General features: G+C 32.1%; 4 protein-coding genes across 4 annotated transcripts; 3 read left to right on the forward strand and 1 right to left on the reverse strand.

The window, feature by feature from the left end:
* The first annotated feature begins 2547 nt into the window (after nt 1-2547).
* LOC101205404 (protein DMP2) lies at nt 2548-3840 on the forward strand. Its single transcript, XM_004134416.3, has one exon. The coding sequence runs from the start codon at nt 3034-3036 to the stop codon at nt 3604-3606; it is 573 nt and encodes a 190-aa protein (XP_004134464.1). The 5' UTR covers nt 2548-3033; the 3' UTR covers nt 3607-3840.
* A 3554-nt stretch (nt 3841-7394) lies between these two features.
* On the reverse strand, nt 7395-8302 carry LOC101205641 (protein DMP2). The gene has a single exon (XM_004134417.3). The coding sequence runs from the start codon at nt 8185-8187 to the stop codon at nt 7570-7572; it is 618 nt and encodes a 205-aa protein (XP_004134465.3). The 5' UTR covers nt 8188-8302; the 3' UTR covers nt 7395-7569.
* Nucleotides 8303-10030: 1728 nt separating this feature from the next.
* On the forward strand, nt 10031-13323 carry LOC101215330 (uncharacterized protein At4g15545). Its single transcript, XM_011652707.2, has 9 exons — nt 10031-10603; nt 10681-10749; nt 10862-10918; nt 11051-11120; nt 11346-11438; nt 11608-11850; nt 12092-12134; nt 12408-12486; nt 12919-13323. The coding sequence occupies exons 1-9, from the start codon at nt 10325-10327 to the stop codon at nt 13006-13008; spliced, it is 1023 nt and encodes a 340-aa protein (XP_011651009.1). The 5' UTR covers nt 10031-10324; the 3' UTR covers nt 13009-13323.
* A 1231-nt stretch (nt 13324-14554) lies between these two features.
* Nucleotides 14555-17754, forward strand: LOC101215570 (probable prolyl 4-hydroxylase 4). Its single transcript, XM_004134127.3, has 7 exons — nt 14555-14840; nt 14975-15032; nt 15129-15233; nt 15924-15981; nt 16636-16811; nt 17057-17126; nt 17240-17754. Exons 1-7 carry the CDS (start codon nt 14587-14589, stop codon nt 17536-17538), a joined length of 1020 nt encoding a protein of 339 aa, XP_004134175.2. The 5' UTR covers nt 14555-14586; the 3' UTR covers nt 17539-17754.
* The last annotated feature ends 656 nt before the right edge of the window (nt 17755-18410 follow it).

The following is an 18410-nucleotide window of genomic DNA, read 5'->3' on the forward strand; positions in this document are numbered from 1 at the left end:
AAATATTGATATTTTGTTTGTAAAGTTGTATAAAATAAACTAATCTTCTAACATTCTTTTAGAGAAAGTTTCATAAAAAATAAAATGAATGGAACCAAAAGGATATATGTATGGGAACTGAAAATATATATTTGAATGAATAAAAAATTAATATTGAACAAATTTCAAAATTCAAAGGCAGTAGAAAATTGTGACGTTTAAATGGTTATCAAATAAAAACATATAAAAATGATTAAAAAGGTTTAAAGAAAGAAGAACAAATTAAGAAAATTTGTTTTAAATGATAACTTTTAAAATATTTACCAAATATAGTAAATATAACAATTTATCTATAATAAACCAAAACTATCATGATATATCAAATAGCCATAAATAATGATGTATCTTAAGTCACCATGTATATACACGTTGAAATAATACTAATATCAGTAGCTAGTCATATGTAGTAAAATTTATATCTAGTCTTCGTAAATTAAAGTTACAGTCTTACTTTTTACATTATTTTTTTAAAATGATAAAGCCTCGTATTAACAAAATTTATAGATATGGATCTTTACGTCTGTTTGTTTCGTTAAATAGTAATATTTTATAAATATTTTGGTGGATTATAAAGTATATAAAAATAATCCATAAATTAAGATGGAAAGGAAGAGAAAAGGAAAAGTATTATATAATTTAAATGGCACGTGAATTTACGGATGAGGAGTCTTTGTCTTGCGTTTGGCCTTTCTTTTGAATTGCCCTTTTGAGTAAATTCACGCAATCCTCGCCGTTGCCATCTACCATTCATAAACCACAACCCCTTTCATTTTTTTTCCCTCCCTTTTTCCTTTAACAAAATAATTTTAAAACCTTTTTTTTAATCTTTTTCTTCTTTTAAAAAATTGTAATTAATTTTTTTGAGAAAAGAATCTATTGGAGAATTCCAAATAAGAATTCTAAAATTGTCACGTGTTAGATCGAGATTGTACATGTTAATTTTAATATATATAGTGTGTGATATAGTTTTTAAAATAATAAAATAAATTAAAATATTTATAAGTTATAGTCAAATTTTAAATTTAAGGATAGTATTGAGAAGAGTACCCGTTTTATTATATATATACATGACACCTACCAAGTTGTTTGGCATCCATTAACCAACCCATTACTAAGCTCCATCAAAATGGCCACCTCTAGTAAGCAAAAAACTCTCACCGGCGCCGGAGATCTGATCAGAATCCTCCCGACCGGCACCGTCTTCCTCTTCCAATTCCTCAGCCCAATCCTCACCAACAGCGGCCATTGCAACTCCTTCAACAAATCCCTCTCTCTCATCTTCATCCTCTTTTGCGGCCTCTCCTGTTTCCTCTCCTCCTTCACCGACACCTACATCGGCCACGACGGTGCCATCCATTTAGCCTTTGCTACCCCATCCGGACTCTGGCCAGCCCCGGCTCCGGCCTCCGTCGACATGGCCAACTATAAACTCCAGCTGGGAGACTTCGTCCACGCTACCCTATCGGTAGCTGTGTTTTCAGTCCTAGTCGTGTTAGACTCCGACACGGTGCGGTGCTTCTTCCCAAGCCTGGTGGCGGAGGATAAATTGTTGGTCCAGGTTCTACCGCCAGTGGTCGGAGCGGTTTCGAGCGCGGTGTTTGTTATGTTCCCTAATACTCGCCATGGGTTTGGGTATCATTCAACTGCAACTTCCATTGGAGTTCAAAAGGCTGCATTAAGCTAAAATCTCTTCCGCCGTCCTCTGGTATCTCCTACCGCTATATATGTACTCATCGTCGGCATTCTATGTTACGTAAGATAGATATAATATGTGCGTAATGTGATTTCATAAATATTTAAGTGTTTTTATATATTTCAATATTTATTTTGTGGGTAAATATATTTAATGTTCAAATTTTGTATATTTATTAATTTTTTTTATTTAAATTGTTGATCTCTCAAATTAGACAATTTAAGGCTTTAATTTTGAAAAAATAGAGTTGTAAATGATCATTATTGAGTTGATTAGAAGGTTAATAACGAAAACATATATATGACGATTTCTGTACAAATTAAATATTTAATATAAACAATCTTATTTAAGTATATATAATTTTCAATTATTCTTTGTTTATGAACATCTACAAAATTACGTACTTTGAACTAAAAAGGTTACAATATTTATATAATTGATCAAAAATTCAAATTTTCGAATTCCCAACAGATTTTACTCATATAATATTGTCAAATTTCATGGATAAAACTTGATTTTCCCCTTTAAATAGTTAATTAAATCAGTTTCCCCCTATCAGTACTATATAAAGTCTAAAAGCATAAATTTAAAATAATATGTATTTAGATATCGGAAAACAATTCTTTCACATTGCACCACTAAATGTAACATCTTATATGATCATGCGAAGAAAAAGCTCAACTCTCAGCTCTAAGACCTAATACTCTAACACCATGCTCGAAACCACTCTAAAAAGAAGCTTGGAATAGCATAATTTAGGTCGAAAGTTAGAGAGATGGACTCCTCTTTTTTATATAGGATTTAGAGTACGGATTTTCATATATTAAGAACAAACATCAAAGAAGAATATAGATTATATTTGAACTACCTCCTAACTCTTATGATAGAAAGAGTTTATTAGCTTCTAGGTTAAATTTATATATAGCAGATTTTTTTTTTATCAATAACAAGCTTTATACAAGTTAAGTTATACGTTTATTTTGACGAATTTTTCTCATTTGTTACTTAAAGTATCTTAAAACTTTCTTCAAAATCAACTCGATTGCTTGATAAATGGCTTTTAAAAGTCAACCTGCATACATATATTACAATATTATTAAGCACTACCAGAATTCTTTCCATCACTCAAAGAAATATATATATATCTATATATTACAATATATACGTGTGTGTGTGTATATATATCTCATGTTGTTCTTTCCTTAAAAAATAAACCAATCTCCCAAATTGTTTCGATCCACTATTTATATGTCTTCACGATAGTCATTACATCCAAAAATCAAACTAAAAGTTCCTTACAAATGGCAACCTCCCAGCTTAACCAAAAAACCTTCACCGGAGCCGGTGACCTTATCAAAATCCTCCCCACCGGCACCGTCTTCCTCTTCCAATTCCTCAGCCCCGTCCTCACCAACAGCGGCCACTGCGAGCCCATCAACAAAGTTTTCGTCCTTGTTTTCGTCATCCTTTGCGGTCTCTCTTGTTACCTCTCCTCCTTCACCGACTCCTACGTCGCCTCTGACGGTACCATTCAATGGACCATCGTGACGCCGTCTGGCATGTGGCCAACACCGCCAACGTCAGAGTCGTTGGACTTATCGGCATACAAGCTTCGGCTAGGGGATTTCATCCATGCGACATTTTCCGCAGCAGTGTTTGCTGTTTTGGTGGTGATGGACTACAATATAGTGTTGTGCTTCTTCCCCAGCTTGGTAGAGCAACATAAGGTATTCGTCCAAGCTCTGCCGCCGGTGGTTGGAGTGGTTTCGAGCGTTGTGTTCGTCATGTTTCCTAATACTCGCCATGGCATAGGGTACCGTTCTACTTCTTCAACAACCACAATATCAGTTTCGAAAGCAACTTCTACTGCTTGATATGTTTCTGTTGTCGATCATCGGTGGCTACCTTCTCGTTGACTTTAATCGTCGTTCTAGATAAAAACAACTCGTTCTACTGCTTGCATGTTTGCATTATTTTATGTTGCTATTTTTTAGAAAAATAAGTAGAGTTGTGAGAGAAATTTGATCCTCTAATCTCTCTGGTGAGATCAGATGAAATATTGTTACGTGTTGTTTTTAAGATACATGTTAGATATTTACTATTAATTATTATCATAGGTACATTTTAAACCATATATTTTGAATACTAAAGAATATGTTAGACGTACATATTCCTAAAAAAACTCGAGGATTGAAAAGTGTAATTCTATTCTAACTTTTTTTTATTCAACATGTGTTAGGTGAAAATGAATTAATCCTAAGACTACCACCTATTTAGTCTACAAATTTAATTAAAATTTTCCTATTTAAATTACATTGATTCAACTATGCTTTTCTTTAATTAGGTATAGAGTTTTCAATAGGGACAGTATAACCATATAATTTAGATTTATAAGAAAATTCAAACCAAGACTATAATTTATAATTTAGACTTTGAGTAATTAACTATATATGAAATTTGAATATACTTCATATTGTTTTATTTATGTATTCCATTAATAAACAATCACAACTATGAAAATATAATAACACAGTGCCAACAATAACTAACTGGTAAAATATATATACTTTATGAAACAATTTTGAAGACGAAAAAATTTCACAATCAGAAATATAAAAAATAACTAAGTCAACACATGATTAATCGACTACACACTCGTGAGTAATCTTCTTCTAAACGATCGTGTACTACCGTCTTAACGAATGATCTACAATCGTTTAAGTTATAATACATGATCGTGTAGTTTTTTTTTAACGATGAAAAAAATGCTTCAATTTTAAATGATGGTGATGATCATGCTAAACGACGATCTTGTTAACTACGATAAGAGATCGTTTAGGTCACATCCATATGATCATATAGTTCTTTTTAAACGATAAGAAAATGGTTTCAAATCTAAACGATTGTGTTAACTATGGTAAGTGATAATTTAGATCACATATCAACACGATTGTGTAGCTATATTTAAACGATTGAAAAAAAAAACTTTAAATTTAAACAATCGTATTGACAATGGTAAACACTTATTTAGATCACTTCAAAATGATATTTACATGGTCCGTAAATATTTTTTTGTGTTTTGTTACATTTATAAAAATTAATCAATTATTTATATATTAATTTCTTGTTGTTTTGAAAAATTATTCCTAAATTCATTTTAATTTCGTAACTTATTAACTCCTTACAATTTCGTTTATCATAAGTGTACCTAATTGTCAAAATATAGTTGTTTTAGTTAGGCTGTTGAGAAAATAAACTTTATGTGAAGTTCTAAACTAGTGTTTGTTAAACTTTGGTTTTAAATTTAGAAATTTAGGTTATATATATTACTTAGTAAGTTTATTAATATGAGTGAAAATTTATTAATATTAGTGAATTTATTTACGCAAATTTTCATCAATTTAGTTGTTTCTTAGTTTATATCCATAAAAGAGGAATTTTTTAAATAGTTAATAAAGATGGACTAATATATATATATATATTACATACTGGCAGTCAAATATTTTCCAAATAAATCAATCTTAAACCTAAGAGAAACCAGTTTAATAAAATACTAATTTATAAAGTTTACAATTTAATATGATCACGTGGATTTACAAGGTAAGTTCACGATTGTTTATATTTGAAGTTTTGTTTTCCATCGTTTAAACGATCTCCACGATCGTGCATCTAAACAATCGCTTACTATGACAACTGATCATCTAACATAGTCAACACGATTGTTTAAATTTAAAACATTTATCTCATTGTTAAAAAAAAAAAAAACTATAGATATTACCTATACCATTATTATCTATCATTTTTACATGATCGATTAATTTTTTGTATTTTTTTTATCGTGGGATGTAAACTTTTTCTCTTTCAAAATTGTTATTATACAGTGTAAGTTATATTTTAAGAAAAAATTCGTTGCTAAATAGAGATTCTAACAAATTTATTTTAAATCTATTTTAACAAACGTAATATATATATTTTTTTCAAATGACTTTTCTCAGCGCAATATACTTTTCAATATAACGTTTAACTTAGCATAAGAAGACTTGACTAAAATAACCTTTAATGACAATGACTCTAACCAATTCTTTCTTTTAATAAAAAAAGACTAGCAACTAAAAACCATTGATTTTAATTTTCATTAAATTAATTTATTAATAAAAAGGTGATTAGGATTTTAAGTTGAAAATAGATTCTCGACATTGAAAATTGGGTGAATTCACACCTTTTATAAGGTAAATATTGACAAACTACTTTTTTCATTGTCAATAGATTTTGGGATAGAATATCGTGCTACCCAATATGGTTTCGGAGTTCATAAAATCTAAAATTTTGTTTGATATAATAAAATAAAATTATATGATAAATGAGCTAGTTACTCGTTGTTACCCACATGATTTTTATAAAAACAAAATTCCAAATTTTATTTTTATTTTTACAAATAATAATAACTATGAGAGAGCAATTAGATAGAAGTTTCTTTCTTTATACATATGAAGGAGAAAAAGAAAAAATAAAATTCAAAGCTGAAAAAGTGAGTAGAAAAAAGAAATAAAGAAAAATAAAGCACTCCAAATATCTTTTAACCCTAATTTTTAGTTTTAAAAAGATACATAACTTTTGTTTGTCACCACTTAAATAATAATACATGACCTTCCAAATTAAACCCCAACCCATACAAAACTTATCCCTTTTAATTTCCATTCTATATATATACTAATATCGAAAGCTAATATATTTAGAGATTATTGTTTGGATTAGTTTTTGAAGTGTTTAATTTTAAATTACATAACAAGAAAATAAGATATTCCGAAGCACAAAAGCATCAAAACATCGAAAAAGTGATCTTCCGACGCATAAATGCTCGTCAAGCTGGAGTTAGACAAAACGCATGGGGAGAGGATCTTTCGAACTACACTACAATGTTATGTGTCGACAATGTTATGTGTCGAGAGATCTTCTATTTTCTTTTTTAAAAAAATACCTTCCATTTACTAAATGAAATGTATATATATTCACTCTCAAACAAATACTACAAAATGCTTATTAAATTGCCATAAGCTAATAGTAGTGAAAATGTCCGTTGGAATGATGCAAGGAATTTAAAAAAAAAACAAAGTATAAAGATATATCTATGGAGGAAGCAAACTACAACAAGCAACATGATTTTGATTGAATGGATAAAAGGTGCATATAATCGCCTCTTCCAAACTAAACAATAGATTATTACATTCCAACGATTTGTCAGTGATTAAAGAGAATTAAATGCAACAAATGTCGTAAACAAACGAATGCATATAGACTTTGATCAACTTGAATAGAAAGTAACGAAAAGAAAGGTAAATCCATATTAAATCATTTTAAGAGAAATTGAGCTTTTGAAATAATAAACTATTTTAGAGAGAAGAGTTGAAACCAAATTTTAGAAATAATAAACAATAGATTAATACATTCCAAGACATTAAACACGGATTTCTTAGTCTGTCAGTTAAATGTTTTTACTATGATATGATAATCACCAACCAAATTTAAAAATTAAATCTAAACTTTGGGATAATTGTAATTTTCTTTTATATCTACAAATACGAATTTGGACATGATTGTTATATTTACGATTGTCTATTTCCTTTATTGTCTCTAGCATTCTTATTTAAAAAAAAAAAAGTTATTACCATACTTAATATTGATGCCATAAATCTTTATTTCTATCTTTTCTTTTAAAAATGAAAATTTAAATTACATTTTACAAGTATAATTTTATGTGGAAATCCAATCACTCAATTAAAATCCTATATTAAATCAATTTGTTATAAAATTACATATTTAACCCCATCCCTCCCACCTCAGGCCTTTCGTTGAACCGCTGCGCCGGAAGTTCCTTTAGAGGAATCATAATACCCAATGCCATGGCGAGTATTAGGAAACATCACAAATACCACGCTTGAAACCGCTCCGACGACCGGCGGAAGAACCTGAACCAACAACTTATCCGCCGCCGCAAAGCTCGGGAAGAAGCACTCCATAGTATCGGAGTCAAGAACCACCAAAGCCCCAAAAACCAAGGCCGAAAAAGTAGCGTGTACGAAATCCCCTGCCCTAAGCTTGTAAGGTGAAAGATCCACCGCCTTCGATTCCGGCGCCGGCCACATTCCGGAGGCCGTAGCGAATCCCCAGTGGAGAGCACCGTCGTCGCCAGTGTAGGAATCGGTGAAGGAAGAGAGGAAACAGGAGAGACCGCAGAGGATGATGAGGATAATAGAGAAGGATTTGTTGATTGGTTCGCAGTGGCCGCTGTTGGTGAGGATTGGGCTGAGGAATTGGAAGAGGAAGACGGTGCCGGTGGGGAGGAGACGGATTAGGTTTCCGACGCCGGTGAGGGTTTTTTCAGTGGGGGAGGAAGCCATGAGTTGAAATGGGCGGGATTTGATTGATTTAGGTGTGATTGTTGTAGATTTAGGCATTTGGATGTGATTGAAGAAGAAATTTGGAGAATTTAAACAAAAGAAATTTGGGGAGATTTGTTATTCAGTGGGTTTGGAATTGGATTTTGCTTATACGCAAATGAATGAAGATTGAAGAAGACGGTGGTGCTTCGTTTGCTTTTACTTGCAGAAATGGTTTAAGAGAAGGTTTTAACAAAAATGACGTTTTTTTTAAATAAATAAATTCAAACCCATCCCCAACTTTTAATTTTGTTTCACTTCAGTCCTTCAATTTCTAACATATCAATTTTTTTTAATGTATTTGGAACATATTTTCAATTATACTCGTCAACTTTCAAATTTTTCATTTTAAATTTTGATGATTTCTTTTTTCACCAAATAATTCTAGATGAATTTTTTGTTTTTAATTTTATAAACTGATAAGGTTGTGTGTATCTAAAGTACCAAAATATAAATATATTAGTGAAAGTTAGCCGAAAAAATTATAAATGTAAGAATAAAAATAAAGGAGGAAGGCAACATTGCATTTGTTTACATTATTTTACAAAAATATCGTAACAAACTATTTTTTTTGGTAAGTTTAGAGGCTAAAATATGTACGTAGAAAGTTTGTGGATAAAGTAGAATAAACCATAAAAGTTTAACGATCAAAATGAATATTTTATAAGGTTAAAGATAAAAATATAACAAAATTTAAAATATAAGAACTAAAATAAAATTTGTGCATTTTTTTATAAAAAAAATAACGTTTATATTATATATTTGATTGACAAGATTTATAAAATCATTTGCTTAAAATTTGATAGTCAACATGAGATAGCTCAATTAAAACATATACAATATTCAAGAGATATCTAAGTTCTTAAATCCCCACATGTAATTTAAGTTAGAAAAGGTGTTGAAAATGGATTTCAATCATGTGAGGTTTTGCTTGTTGGTATGTATATGCTTTGAGGACAATTTAAAATGAGCTAATAACAACCATTTTAGATTTCTAAATATTTAGAAGGTAGGAACCTTAACGGGTCTAGCTAAAATATGATGTCATGACAATAATCAGTCATATAAAAAAAAAAAAGGTACGTAATCTTGAAATTATAGATTTGACTTTCTTATTTTTCTACTCTATTTAGACTAGCTATGTTTCATACTAACTTAAACACATCACAGTTCAGTACGCTCAACACTACGTCAATTTAAGGGTTAATTGAGTAGGTCAACTCTTAGAATATCAAGGCTATAGAACACCGAAAATGTGAGCAATTTTTTGAAAACAAATAAAATTCATTATTGAAAGTAATCACCACCACAAACCTCTCCATGTTGAGCAAAGGACAAAAAGCCCGAAATAGTACTAAAAAAATCCCTAGCCACATCTTCAAAGCACGAACAAGAATTAGAGACACAAAAAGTCCACCCACTCGCTCTCCAAACAAAGTTGCAACACGAGCCAAACAATACCACCATTTCATCAGTGGAATACATGCAAAGAGCTCAAACTAATGGTAAGCGAGACTACAATAACTTTTATGGAAGAAAAGTTAAATAATAATTATATTTGTTAAGAAATAAAAGATACATGATGACAAGAATATATTTTGAAACTTATAAAATAAAAGAAATTTTTTAAAATATTAGATTTTGTAAAATATTTACAACCTATAACAAATTTTAGTTGTAACTATTTTAATTTATTTGGTTATTTGTTAAGATACCCCTAAAATAAATGTTAATACAAACTAATTTTTAAAATAAAAGATATTCAACAAAAGGTAGAAACTATGATGATATTTTATATTTAAACAAAATGACTTTGTTCATGCAGAGCCCAGACCGAACCAACCCCACAGGTCAAAAACCGAAGGGCCGCGAGTGAGTTTCTTTGAGAAGTACTCGCCCTTCCCATCCATGGGATCCCAGCCCCGTTCTTTGAACACCACGTGTTCCAATGTTCATTCTCTTTTCCTTTCTCCAAATTCTCTCTTTCAATCTCATTCATCTTCGCAATTTGTCGTTTCTGTACAAAATTCTTCGTCCTTATGCAGTCCTATCAATGGCGGATGTCAATCGAAGCCTATGATTTTGAAGAAGTTACAAAAAAAAAAAAAAAAGAAAGAAAGAAACTACGTAGAGCTAGCTAGATAGATACTGGAAAATGCAAGGCAAAGAATCTGGCACTTCCGGCTCCTTTCTTCCTGACGGAGTCCTGCAAGTTCTGCCTTCTGATCCTTTTGAACAGCTCGATGTGGCTCGCAAAATCACTTCCATTGCTCTTTCTACTCGCGTGTCCTTGCTTGAATCGGAATCCTCTGTTCTTCGTTCTAAACTTGCTGAGAAAAATGAGATCGTTGCTGACCTTCGGTTCCAGATCGAATCACTCAACGCTTCGCTCTCCGAGACTTCTGACAAACTCGCTCAGGCAGATGAGGAGAAGGTTTGAATTAGGAGGTGTTTGAATCTTTTTTTTTTTTTTGGGTGGAAATTTTATTCGTTTTAATCGTTGTGTTGTAGGAGAGTTTGGAGAGAGAGAATGCCTCGTTGTCGTACACTGTGAAGAAGCTCAGTAGAGATGTTGCGAAGGTGCGTGAAATTGCTCGATTTAATTGGCGTTTTCAACGGAATTCATGTTCAGTTCGGTGGATTTTGATTTATGTGAATGGTTTTCTTTTTCTTTTTCTTTTTCTCTTTCTAGTTGGAGGTTTTCAGAAAGACGTTAATGCTATCACTTCAGGAGGAGGGAGATAGCGCTGTAAGAAACACATTTCTTATGAGTTTTGAATGATTTCTCGAGCTTGTTTAGTTTAAACAGGCTTCATGTTTTGTGGAAATTGATTTATGTGTTCTTTTCTTTGTGCTGTTGTTCGGTTTGGCATTGCCGCAGACAGAAACTCCAGAAGTTGTTGCTAGGATACAGAGCCAACCAAGTGAATCTACTTTTTCACAAATTGAAGGCATTTTTCTTAACCTTTTATATATTTATGGTTCCTTGTTTACGCTTTTCATGCATGGGTTAGAATGAGGGAGACCCTTTATATTTGTGAGTTGATATATTCTTGTTCATGTAGCCATTGAATCTTGTGTTACTACTGTCAATATTGGGCACTATTCCTGTCTTTTGAGACAAATGCTTGGCCCGCTTATTGTCTTTGACATGTACAGAAAATTATTTATTTCAGAAGAGGTTTCATCCTTCCCACCCTCTAGATATTCATCCGTTCAGAGCGTTTCCGAAGTAGGAAGTTCGTTAGCAGAGGATCATGATTCAGATAGTAAGTACAACTGTACAAGTTCAATTTACGTGTCAACTAGGATTTTGACTATTGGTGATTTTAGTTACTTTTCCATAATTAGTGAACTAATTTGCGAAGATTATAAGAACTTTGTAGAAAGCTGAAAAAGATTGCAAATGTAAATTGTAATTTTATTTGTTTCTTTAAGGCATACGACCTCGTATTGCGCCTGGCCTCCTGTTAGCGTCCCAGTCGAGTACACCTCGACTTACTCCCCATGGTTCTCCTCCTTCACTATCAGCGTCAGGATCCCCAAAGAGAACATCTAGATCTGTATCACCTGGGCGACATTCAATGTCTCTCTCAACCTCCAGGAACATTTTTGGAGATAGGTCTTCAGTATATTCTTCTGCGCCCTCGAGCCATTATGGCTCCATTTCCTCTAGCACAGGTTTGCAGATTAAATTGCTTCAAGAAATTTCCTTTTATTAAGAACATTCAAGTGGTTCTGCATTTTACAGGAAAGATATTCTCAAATCCAATTTAATTTAATCTTATATTATCAGTCGCACACAATTTATAGAAGATTGTGATGCTGCTAATAGTTTATCTTGTACCATAATCTCCAGCCCTTGATTGGCTCTATCATTGTATTTCCATGATGAAGGTTGTTCTTGTTTGATCGTTTACAGGGAGAACTCGGGTCGATGGAAAGGAGTTTTTCCGACAAGTCAGGTATTCATGCTGTATTATTAAGCTTCAACGTTTCTGTCTATTGCTTGTAAGTAATGGCTGATGTGGCTATATATGCCAGATTGATAATACCATTTTGAACCCACTCGTGTGATTATGTTGCATTTGTATTAATGTTTTTCTTCCCTTCCTGCATCATAACTGAAGAAAATACTTACTTCCCTCTTGATAAAAACCTGAAATTGTGAATAATTGTTTTCCTTTTCTGAATTCTTATAGGATTTAATTTCTTTTCTCACTGTTATCCTCTTTCAGGAGCCGTTTGGCTTATGAACAGTTTGCTGCATTTTTAGCAAATGTAAAGGATCTAAATTCTCACAGGCAAACAAAAGAGGTTCGCTCTCCCATCCTAGTAGATACACCATGTGATAATTGGCGTTGAATAGATACGTAAGACAAGAAAGGCTAAAGTCTAGCCTTTCAAAAGTTGCAATATTACCCTCTAACTTTTAACGCTTTCAAACTATCATTGTTGTTGAAATCTTTTAGATGTTGTGATTGTGACTTAGAACGGTGCGACAATTCAAATTTTTGTTCTAAGTCACTATCGTATCATTCCAAATCCGAATATTCACGTGAACATGTGAAAGTTGAAGAGTAGTATTACAACTTTTGAAACTATACAAGTATTTTTTAAACAAATATGGTTAAGCTTAAGGGTATTTCTTATAATTCACTCTCCTTTTAACCGTGCCCAAGTTACAAATGTGGTTGTTGCTCTCAATAATTTTCCGTTTATGATCGATCCAGTTATATGTAATTTCAGGAGACTCTTCATAAGGCAGAGGAGATATTTGGAGACGAGAATAAGGATCTTTATGCCATTTTTGAGGGATTGATTAATCGCAATCTCTAGTAAAGAAAACCAAATCAGAAATGTAGTTAAAGATTGACATTGCACCTATCAGGATCGTTGGCAGCAACTGTACATCCAACAACGGCCTGTGGTGAATTTGTCACGAAATTGCATTGAAATTCTTTCCTTACATCATGTCATCAAAGTGTGTAAATTATGATGCTAGTTAAGGATGAATATTAACTTATAGTAAGATGGTACCCCTAGCTGATATACGTACCTTTAAAGTAATCAATGATCAATAACATTTTTTAATGTTGTGTGTACATAGACAGTAATAGTGACGATTAATTGTGAATAATCTTCATCACTCGATCTCTCATTGTTTAGAAGTTGTAATATCATCCTTGATTTTTCAGTTTTCATAAACTTTTTGAAACCATTATTGAAGTAGAAATATTTTTTTTCTAGAAGTATCGAGGATTTAATATTTTCTTTGACATTAAAACCACAAATGTCAAAAAAAGTGTTGAAGTCGAACGTAGATGGTCACTAGATATCAAATCTTTTTTTAGTCACTACCAATTAACGAATATTGAACTAGTTTTTTTGTGGAAAAGAAAATGATTTTGTTTAATAGATGACCTTAATTTCGAATTAGCAATGTTATTTGCCTTTAACACACTAATAATGTGTGTGTGTAAATGAGGTAGAGTGCAAATGAGAGGGCGAGGAGTGAGAGCACAAAGAAAGGAGGATGAACTATTGTACGGGTGACCTTAATTTCACATTCGCTATAATTGCAAAGAATAGTACAAAATAGAAAAGAATCATACTTCAAGACAAACAATATCTATAAAATTAAAATCATCAATACAAAAATGATTTTCAGAAAGAAAATAACAAAATAATGAAAATGTTAAATTTTTATTAAAAAAAATGGTATTAAAATCTCCAAAATTTTATTAGTATCAAATAAAATCAAGCTTTGAATAATTTAACCCTAAATTCAAAGGAGGAAAAACAGCATAGCCTCCATAGGACTTTTCTTTGAAATCTATTGGTATAAATTATTATTGGGAGCATATGGTCCAAACTAATACACTTATTTTCTCACAAGCAAATTCCATATTTATTAAGAATATTTTAATTTCTTTGTCTTTTATAGAAAACAAAATATCAATTTAGTCTCGAGTTTATCTTACAAATATTTAATTTTGAGTTTAGTTTTTATTTAATTCATAAATTTTAAAATATATTTTTTAAATTTAATTTTCATTTCGTATACTTCTAAGCAATTAACAGTTAGTTTAGTTTTAAGTTTCAATTAATTAACTTAAAATAATCACTTGTATGAATTTTTCAATTAATTTTGGTAGCTGCAAAAGTTAACGAAAATGTCATTTATTTCAAATAACAATAAATTTGGTTATATTTTTGTAAATAGTTTTAGTTTATTTTTTACTATATTACTAATTGCAAAAGAATTTAATTATTCGAAAGTAATAGATGTAAAATTAACATTAAAACTAAGCTGAAAAGAGTGAAATAGAAGAAGTAAAAATCTTGTACAAAATTGAGAGTAGAAATTCAATAATCCGAACACGTGCGAAGTGTGTGAGTGAGAGTTTAGAAAATATGACGGTTAACAGCTTGAAGAAGAGATGGAAATCTGAAAATTTTATTGCAATTTTCTTCTTCTTCTTCTTCATTTCTTCTCTTTCTCTAGTGATCCCATTCAGTTCCATGGCGGAATTACTCTGTTTCAATCTACTCTTTCTCTTCACATTATCCATCTCCTTCCTTCTCCAGCGAGCTTCAGCCTCCTATGCAGGTTCCGCTAGCTCAATCGTCAACCCTGCAAAAGTCAAACAGATTTCATGGTCTCCTCGGTACTTCAATTTCTCCCTCTTCTTCTTCTTCTTCTACTACTACTACAACTACTACTACTACTTTCTAAGCTTTCATGATCGATTAGATTTGTTCACGGAACCCTGTTCCCGTTTCAATTTGAATGATTCTTCAGGGCTTTTGTGTATGAAGGTTTTCTCACGGATTTAGAATGCGATCATCTCATTTCCCTCGTGAGTAGAATTAGAATCGATTCGTTTTGCTTTTTTCGATATGCGGTTTTTTTTTTTTTTTTTCTTTTTGGTTGATTTTGGTTTTGTTTGAATTAGGCTAAAGCGGAGCTGAAGAGATCTTCTGTTGCGGATAATTTGTCCGGAAAGAGCAAAGTCAGCGAGGTTCGAACTAGCTCTGGGGCGTTTATTCATAAAGCCAAGGTTTGTTTAAACTTTAGAGTTTGCTACTTTTAGTTCTTAAGTTTCCAGTAAGAGAACCATTGTGGCTTTATATATCATCTTTTAGTTTGAATCACAACAAACCTAAATCTTAAACTCTCGAGCTTGAAATGTATTGGTTGCATAACCATTGAGATTTCCTCATGGGTTTAAAGATCAGTTTGGTTCATGTTCATGAGATCCATCTTTTGAATATTGGTCTGCTTTATGAAATATATTTTCAAATGAAATGAGTGATGAGCAAGTATGACATTGCAGTAATTTGATCTCCTGATCTTTCATTCTATGATACTGGTATAAATCACCATCTGTGAGAAGCAAAAGAAAACAAAAAGGTTTAAACAGTTGGGTTGAAGCAACTTTCATCAATTAATCTATGCATCAATCTGTATTGATTTGAAAGGGACAGCTGTTATTATTGCTTCATTCTGTATTAATTTGTATTATCGGTATCTTGAATGACAAATTTTTTAAGGATGTGTTTAGCAGCCTGAGCTGATTGAAATTTCAGATTTTCCTGTCCTAGTTGGCTTTGTAGACGGAAAACATTAATGCTATCCTTGATCTTTCTGAGTATAGAGATAGGGAGCCAATTTTACTTTTAAACACCTATCCTGATGAGACACTCTCTTACTCCTTCTGTGGAAACTTATTGTTGTACATCTGTTGTAGGATCCTATTGTTTCTGGTATAGAAGACAAAATTGCAGCATGGACATTTCTGCCAAAAGGTATAATACCTCTAGTGGAAGCACGCAAATTTCTTGTCAAATCCCATAATCTTTAGCAATTTATCCTAGATTGCGAACTTCTTTCCTTTATCTTAAAATAAAGATTAAATTGACTGAAAATTGAGTGTTTACTTAAGATCTTTCTTATGACAACTATGGATGTTAACAGGATCTAGGCTTATGCAGTTGAATTCTGAATTTTGGGTTCTGAAGTTCTATCTATTCTCATGACTGAAACCATCAAGAGAAATCTTGCGCTAATTATTTTGAACTGCAATATGGAAAAAATAAATAGATAACGAAACGTTGTGTATCAGATAAGTTCTAATTCTCATTTTTCCCATGTGATTGAATGATTCTATCCGCAGGATTTTATTCCAAATTCCATATAAATTAGTGAACTTAGGAAGACATGATCCCCCGTCATAACTGTGAAATGCATAATCATCAATAGAGTCTGAGGAATAATTTTGCTGCTGGGAAGAAGCAGAGTTTGGACTAAGCCCTTCTCTTTTTTCTTTTTAGTGAGAAAAGAAAACTGTAAATATGAAACTCTATTTTTGTAAGATGTGAAGCATTTGACTCATGCATTAATAGATTGTTTGGGTATTTGATATTACTGGTAAAGTGAAACTTGAATGTGCTTGATTTCAGATAATGGCGAAGACATTCAAGTGTTGAGATATGAATATGGACAGAAGTACGATGCACACTTTGATTACTTTGCTGACAAGGTTAACATTGCTCGAGGTGGACATCGAATGGCAACCGTTCTCATGTATCTTTCTGATGTAGAAAAAGGCGGTGAAACTGTGTTTCCTTCTGCGGAGGTCCGTCCTTGTATTCCCCTTCAATCCAATTAATTGCAACTTCTTTTTTCTTTTTTAGCCTGAACCGTGACCATAATCAAGTGCCTTGGTTTTCTTAGTTCAATATTCTTTGCAGGAAGATATATCTGTCTATACTTCGAATTGGAAAATTTTCCTGTCTTGGCAATTATATCTGCTGTCATTACTCATTTATTGATGACTTTTTATTCAATATTTGATGTTTTTGTTCATTCATGTGAGTTCAGGAATCTCAAAGACGCCAGGCTTCCGAAACAAACGAAGATCTTTCAGATTGTGCAAAGAAAGGCATAGCAGGTGAGTGTTTTAAGTAGTAGTAGAAATCAATTTGCTAACTTCCGTCCTATTCGTAACATTCATCCAAACTTGTCGAGATTTCTCTCTTTAACCTCCATGTTCAAAATATTCAGTAAAACCCCGGAAAGGCGACGCTCTTCTCTTCTTCAGCCTCCATCCAAATGCTATTCCAGACACAAGTAGTCTACATGGTGGGTGCCCTGTGATTGAAGGTGAGAAATGGTCAGCAACAAAGTGGATTCGTGTCGATTCCTTCGACATGGTCGTGAGAGACCATACAAATTGCGGTGATGAAAATCCAAGTTGTGAGAGATGGGCTGAACTCGGCGAGTGCACGAATAACCCGGAGTATATGGTGGGATCTCCTGAGCTTCCTGGCTACTGCCGGAAAAGTTGTAAGGCATGTTCATAAACTTGGTTCATTCTTTATAATGAGCATTCCCTTGCCTTTTCTTTTTTGTACCAAAAACAGAAATGTTAGTTTTTCGAGAGCATTTTCGTTGAAATGTTTTGTGAGAGTTAGCATTTGTATTGATTACTCAATCATGTAACATTATTTGAACAATAATGTAGTTTGCAAAGTTCTTTTGGTTTTTATGGATAGTCCAATTATAACTCAGTTTAAAAATCTATTTGGATCGATAAGTGCTTACATATACGTATATGTGTAGACTTTAGAAGTTGTAAAAGTTAAATGTCGAAGAAGAAATTGAAAAAGAGAGAATCTGTTTTGAAGAAAGAAACAAAAATGGAGAATTTTGGGGAGAAATTGACAAAACTAACCTATTTTGTTCTATTTTGTTTTATATTTGAAGAGTAACGCAGTTTTAGTAAACTCGTAATTTTGTTTTTTAGTGTCGATCTTGAGAAGATTGACCTCGAGATTCTTCCCAAATTTTAAGAACTCCTCGAAGGAAATTTCTCAGTCTCTTGATTGAGTGCGTCACAAAGATAGTGTATTTTTATTAAAAATTTGAAGTTTATTAAACACTTCTTTAGCAAAGATAGTGTATATTTTATTAAAAATTTAAAGTTTATTAAACACTTCTTGGGCTAAAGTTGCCCCAAGATGACCCTAAGCTAATTAAGAACATAAGCACGAAATGATCTCGAGGTAAAGAACATAAGCATGATGTAATATAATTTTGGGTTAAGGTTACTTCGAGATGTACCTGAATTTAAAAAAACAGAAGCTAAAATAGAAACTAAAATGTCTGAATTGATTGATTATAATAATTTACGAGTTTAATCAACTTAAACTATAATTTTAATTGTTTATATTTT

This window comes from Cucumis sativus, chromosome 3 (genome assembly GCF_000004075.3).
Source record: "Cucumis sativus cultivar 9930 chromosome 3, Cucumber_9930_V3, whole genome shotgun sequence".
In the NCBI taxonomy this organism is placed as follows: Eukaryota; Viridiplantae; Streptophyta; class Magnoliopsida; order Cucurbitales; family Cucurbitaceae; genus Cucumis; species Cucumis sativus.

Excerpts from the sequence above, each read along its gene's own strand:
- LOC101205404 (XM_004134416.3), top strand. The coding sequence starts at position 3,034 with ATGGCAACCTCCCAGCTTAACCAAAAAACCTTCACCGGAGCCGGTGAC.
- LOC101205641 (XM_004134417.3), bottom strand. The coding sequence starts at position 8,187 with ATGCCTAAATCTACAACAATCACACCTAAATCAATCAAATCCCGCCCA.
- LOC101215330 (XM_011652707.2), top strand. The coding sequence starts at position 10,325 with ATGCAAGGCAAAGAATCTGGCACTTCCGGCTCCTTTCTTCCTGACGGA. Across the intron at positions 10,919-11,050 it reads AGGAGGAGGGAGATAGCGCT|ACAGAAACTCCAGAAGTTGT; the intron begins GTAAGAAACACA and ends GCATTGCCGCAG. Across the intron at positions 11,439-11,607 it reads AGAGGATCATGATTCAGATA|GCATACGACCTCGTATTGCG; the intron begins GTAAGTACAACT and ends TGTTTCTTTAAG.
- LOC101215570 (XM_004134127.3), top strand. The coding sequence starts at position 14,587 with ATGACGGTTAACAGCTTGAAGAAGAGATGGAAATCTGAAAATTTTATT. Across the intron at positions 15,234-15,923 it reads CGTTTATTCATAAAGCCAAG|GATCCTATTGTTTCTGGTAT; the intron begins GTTTGTTTAAAC and ends CATCTGTTGTAG. Across the intron at positions 16,812-17,056 it reads CTGTGTTTCCTTCTGCGGAG|GAATCTCAAAGACGCCAGGC; the intron begins GTCCGTCCTTGT and ends ATGTGAGTTCAG.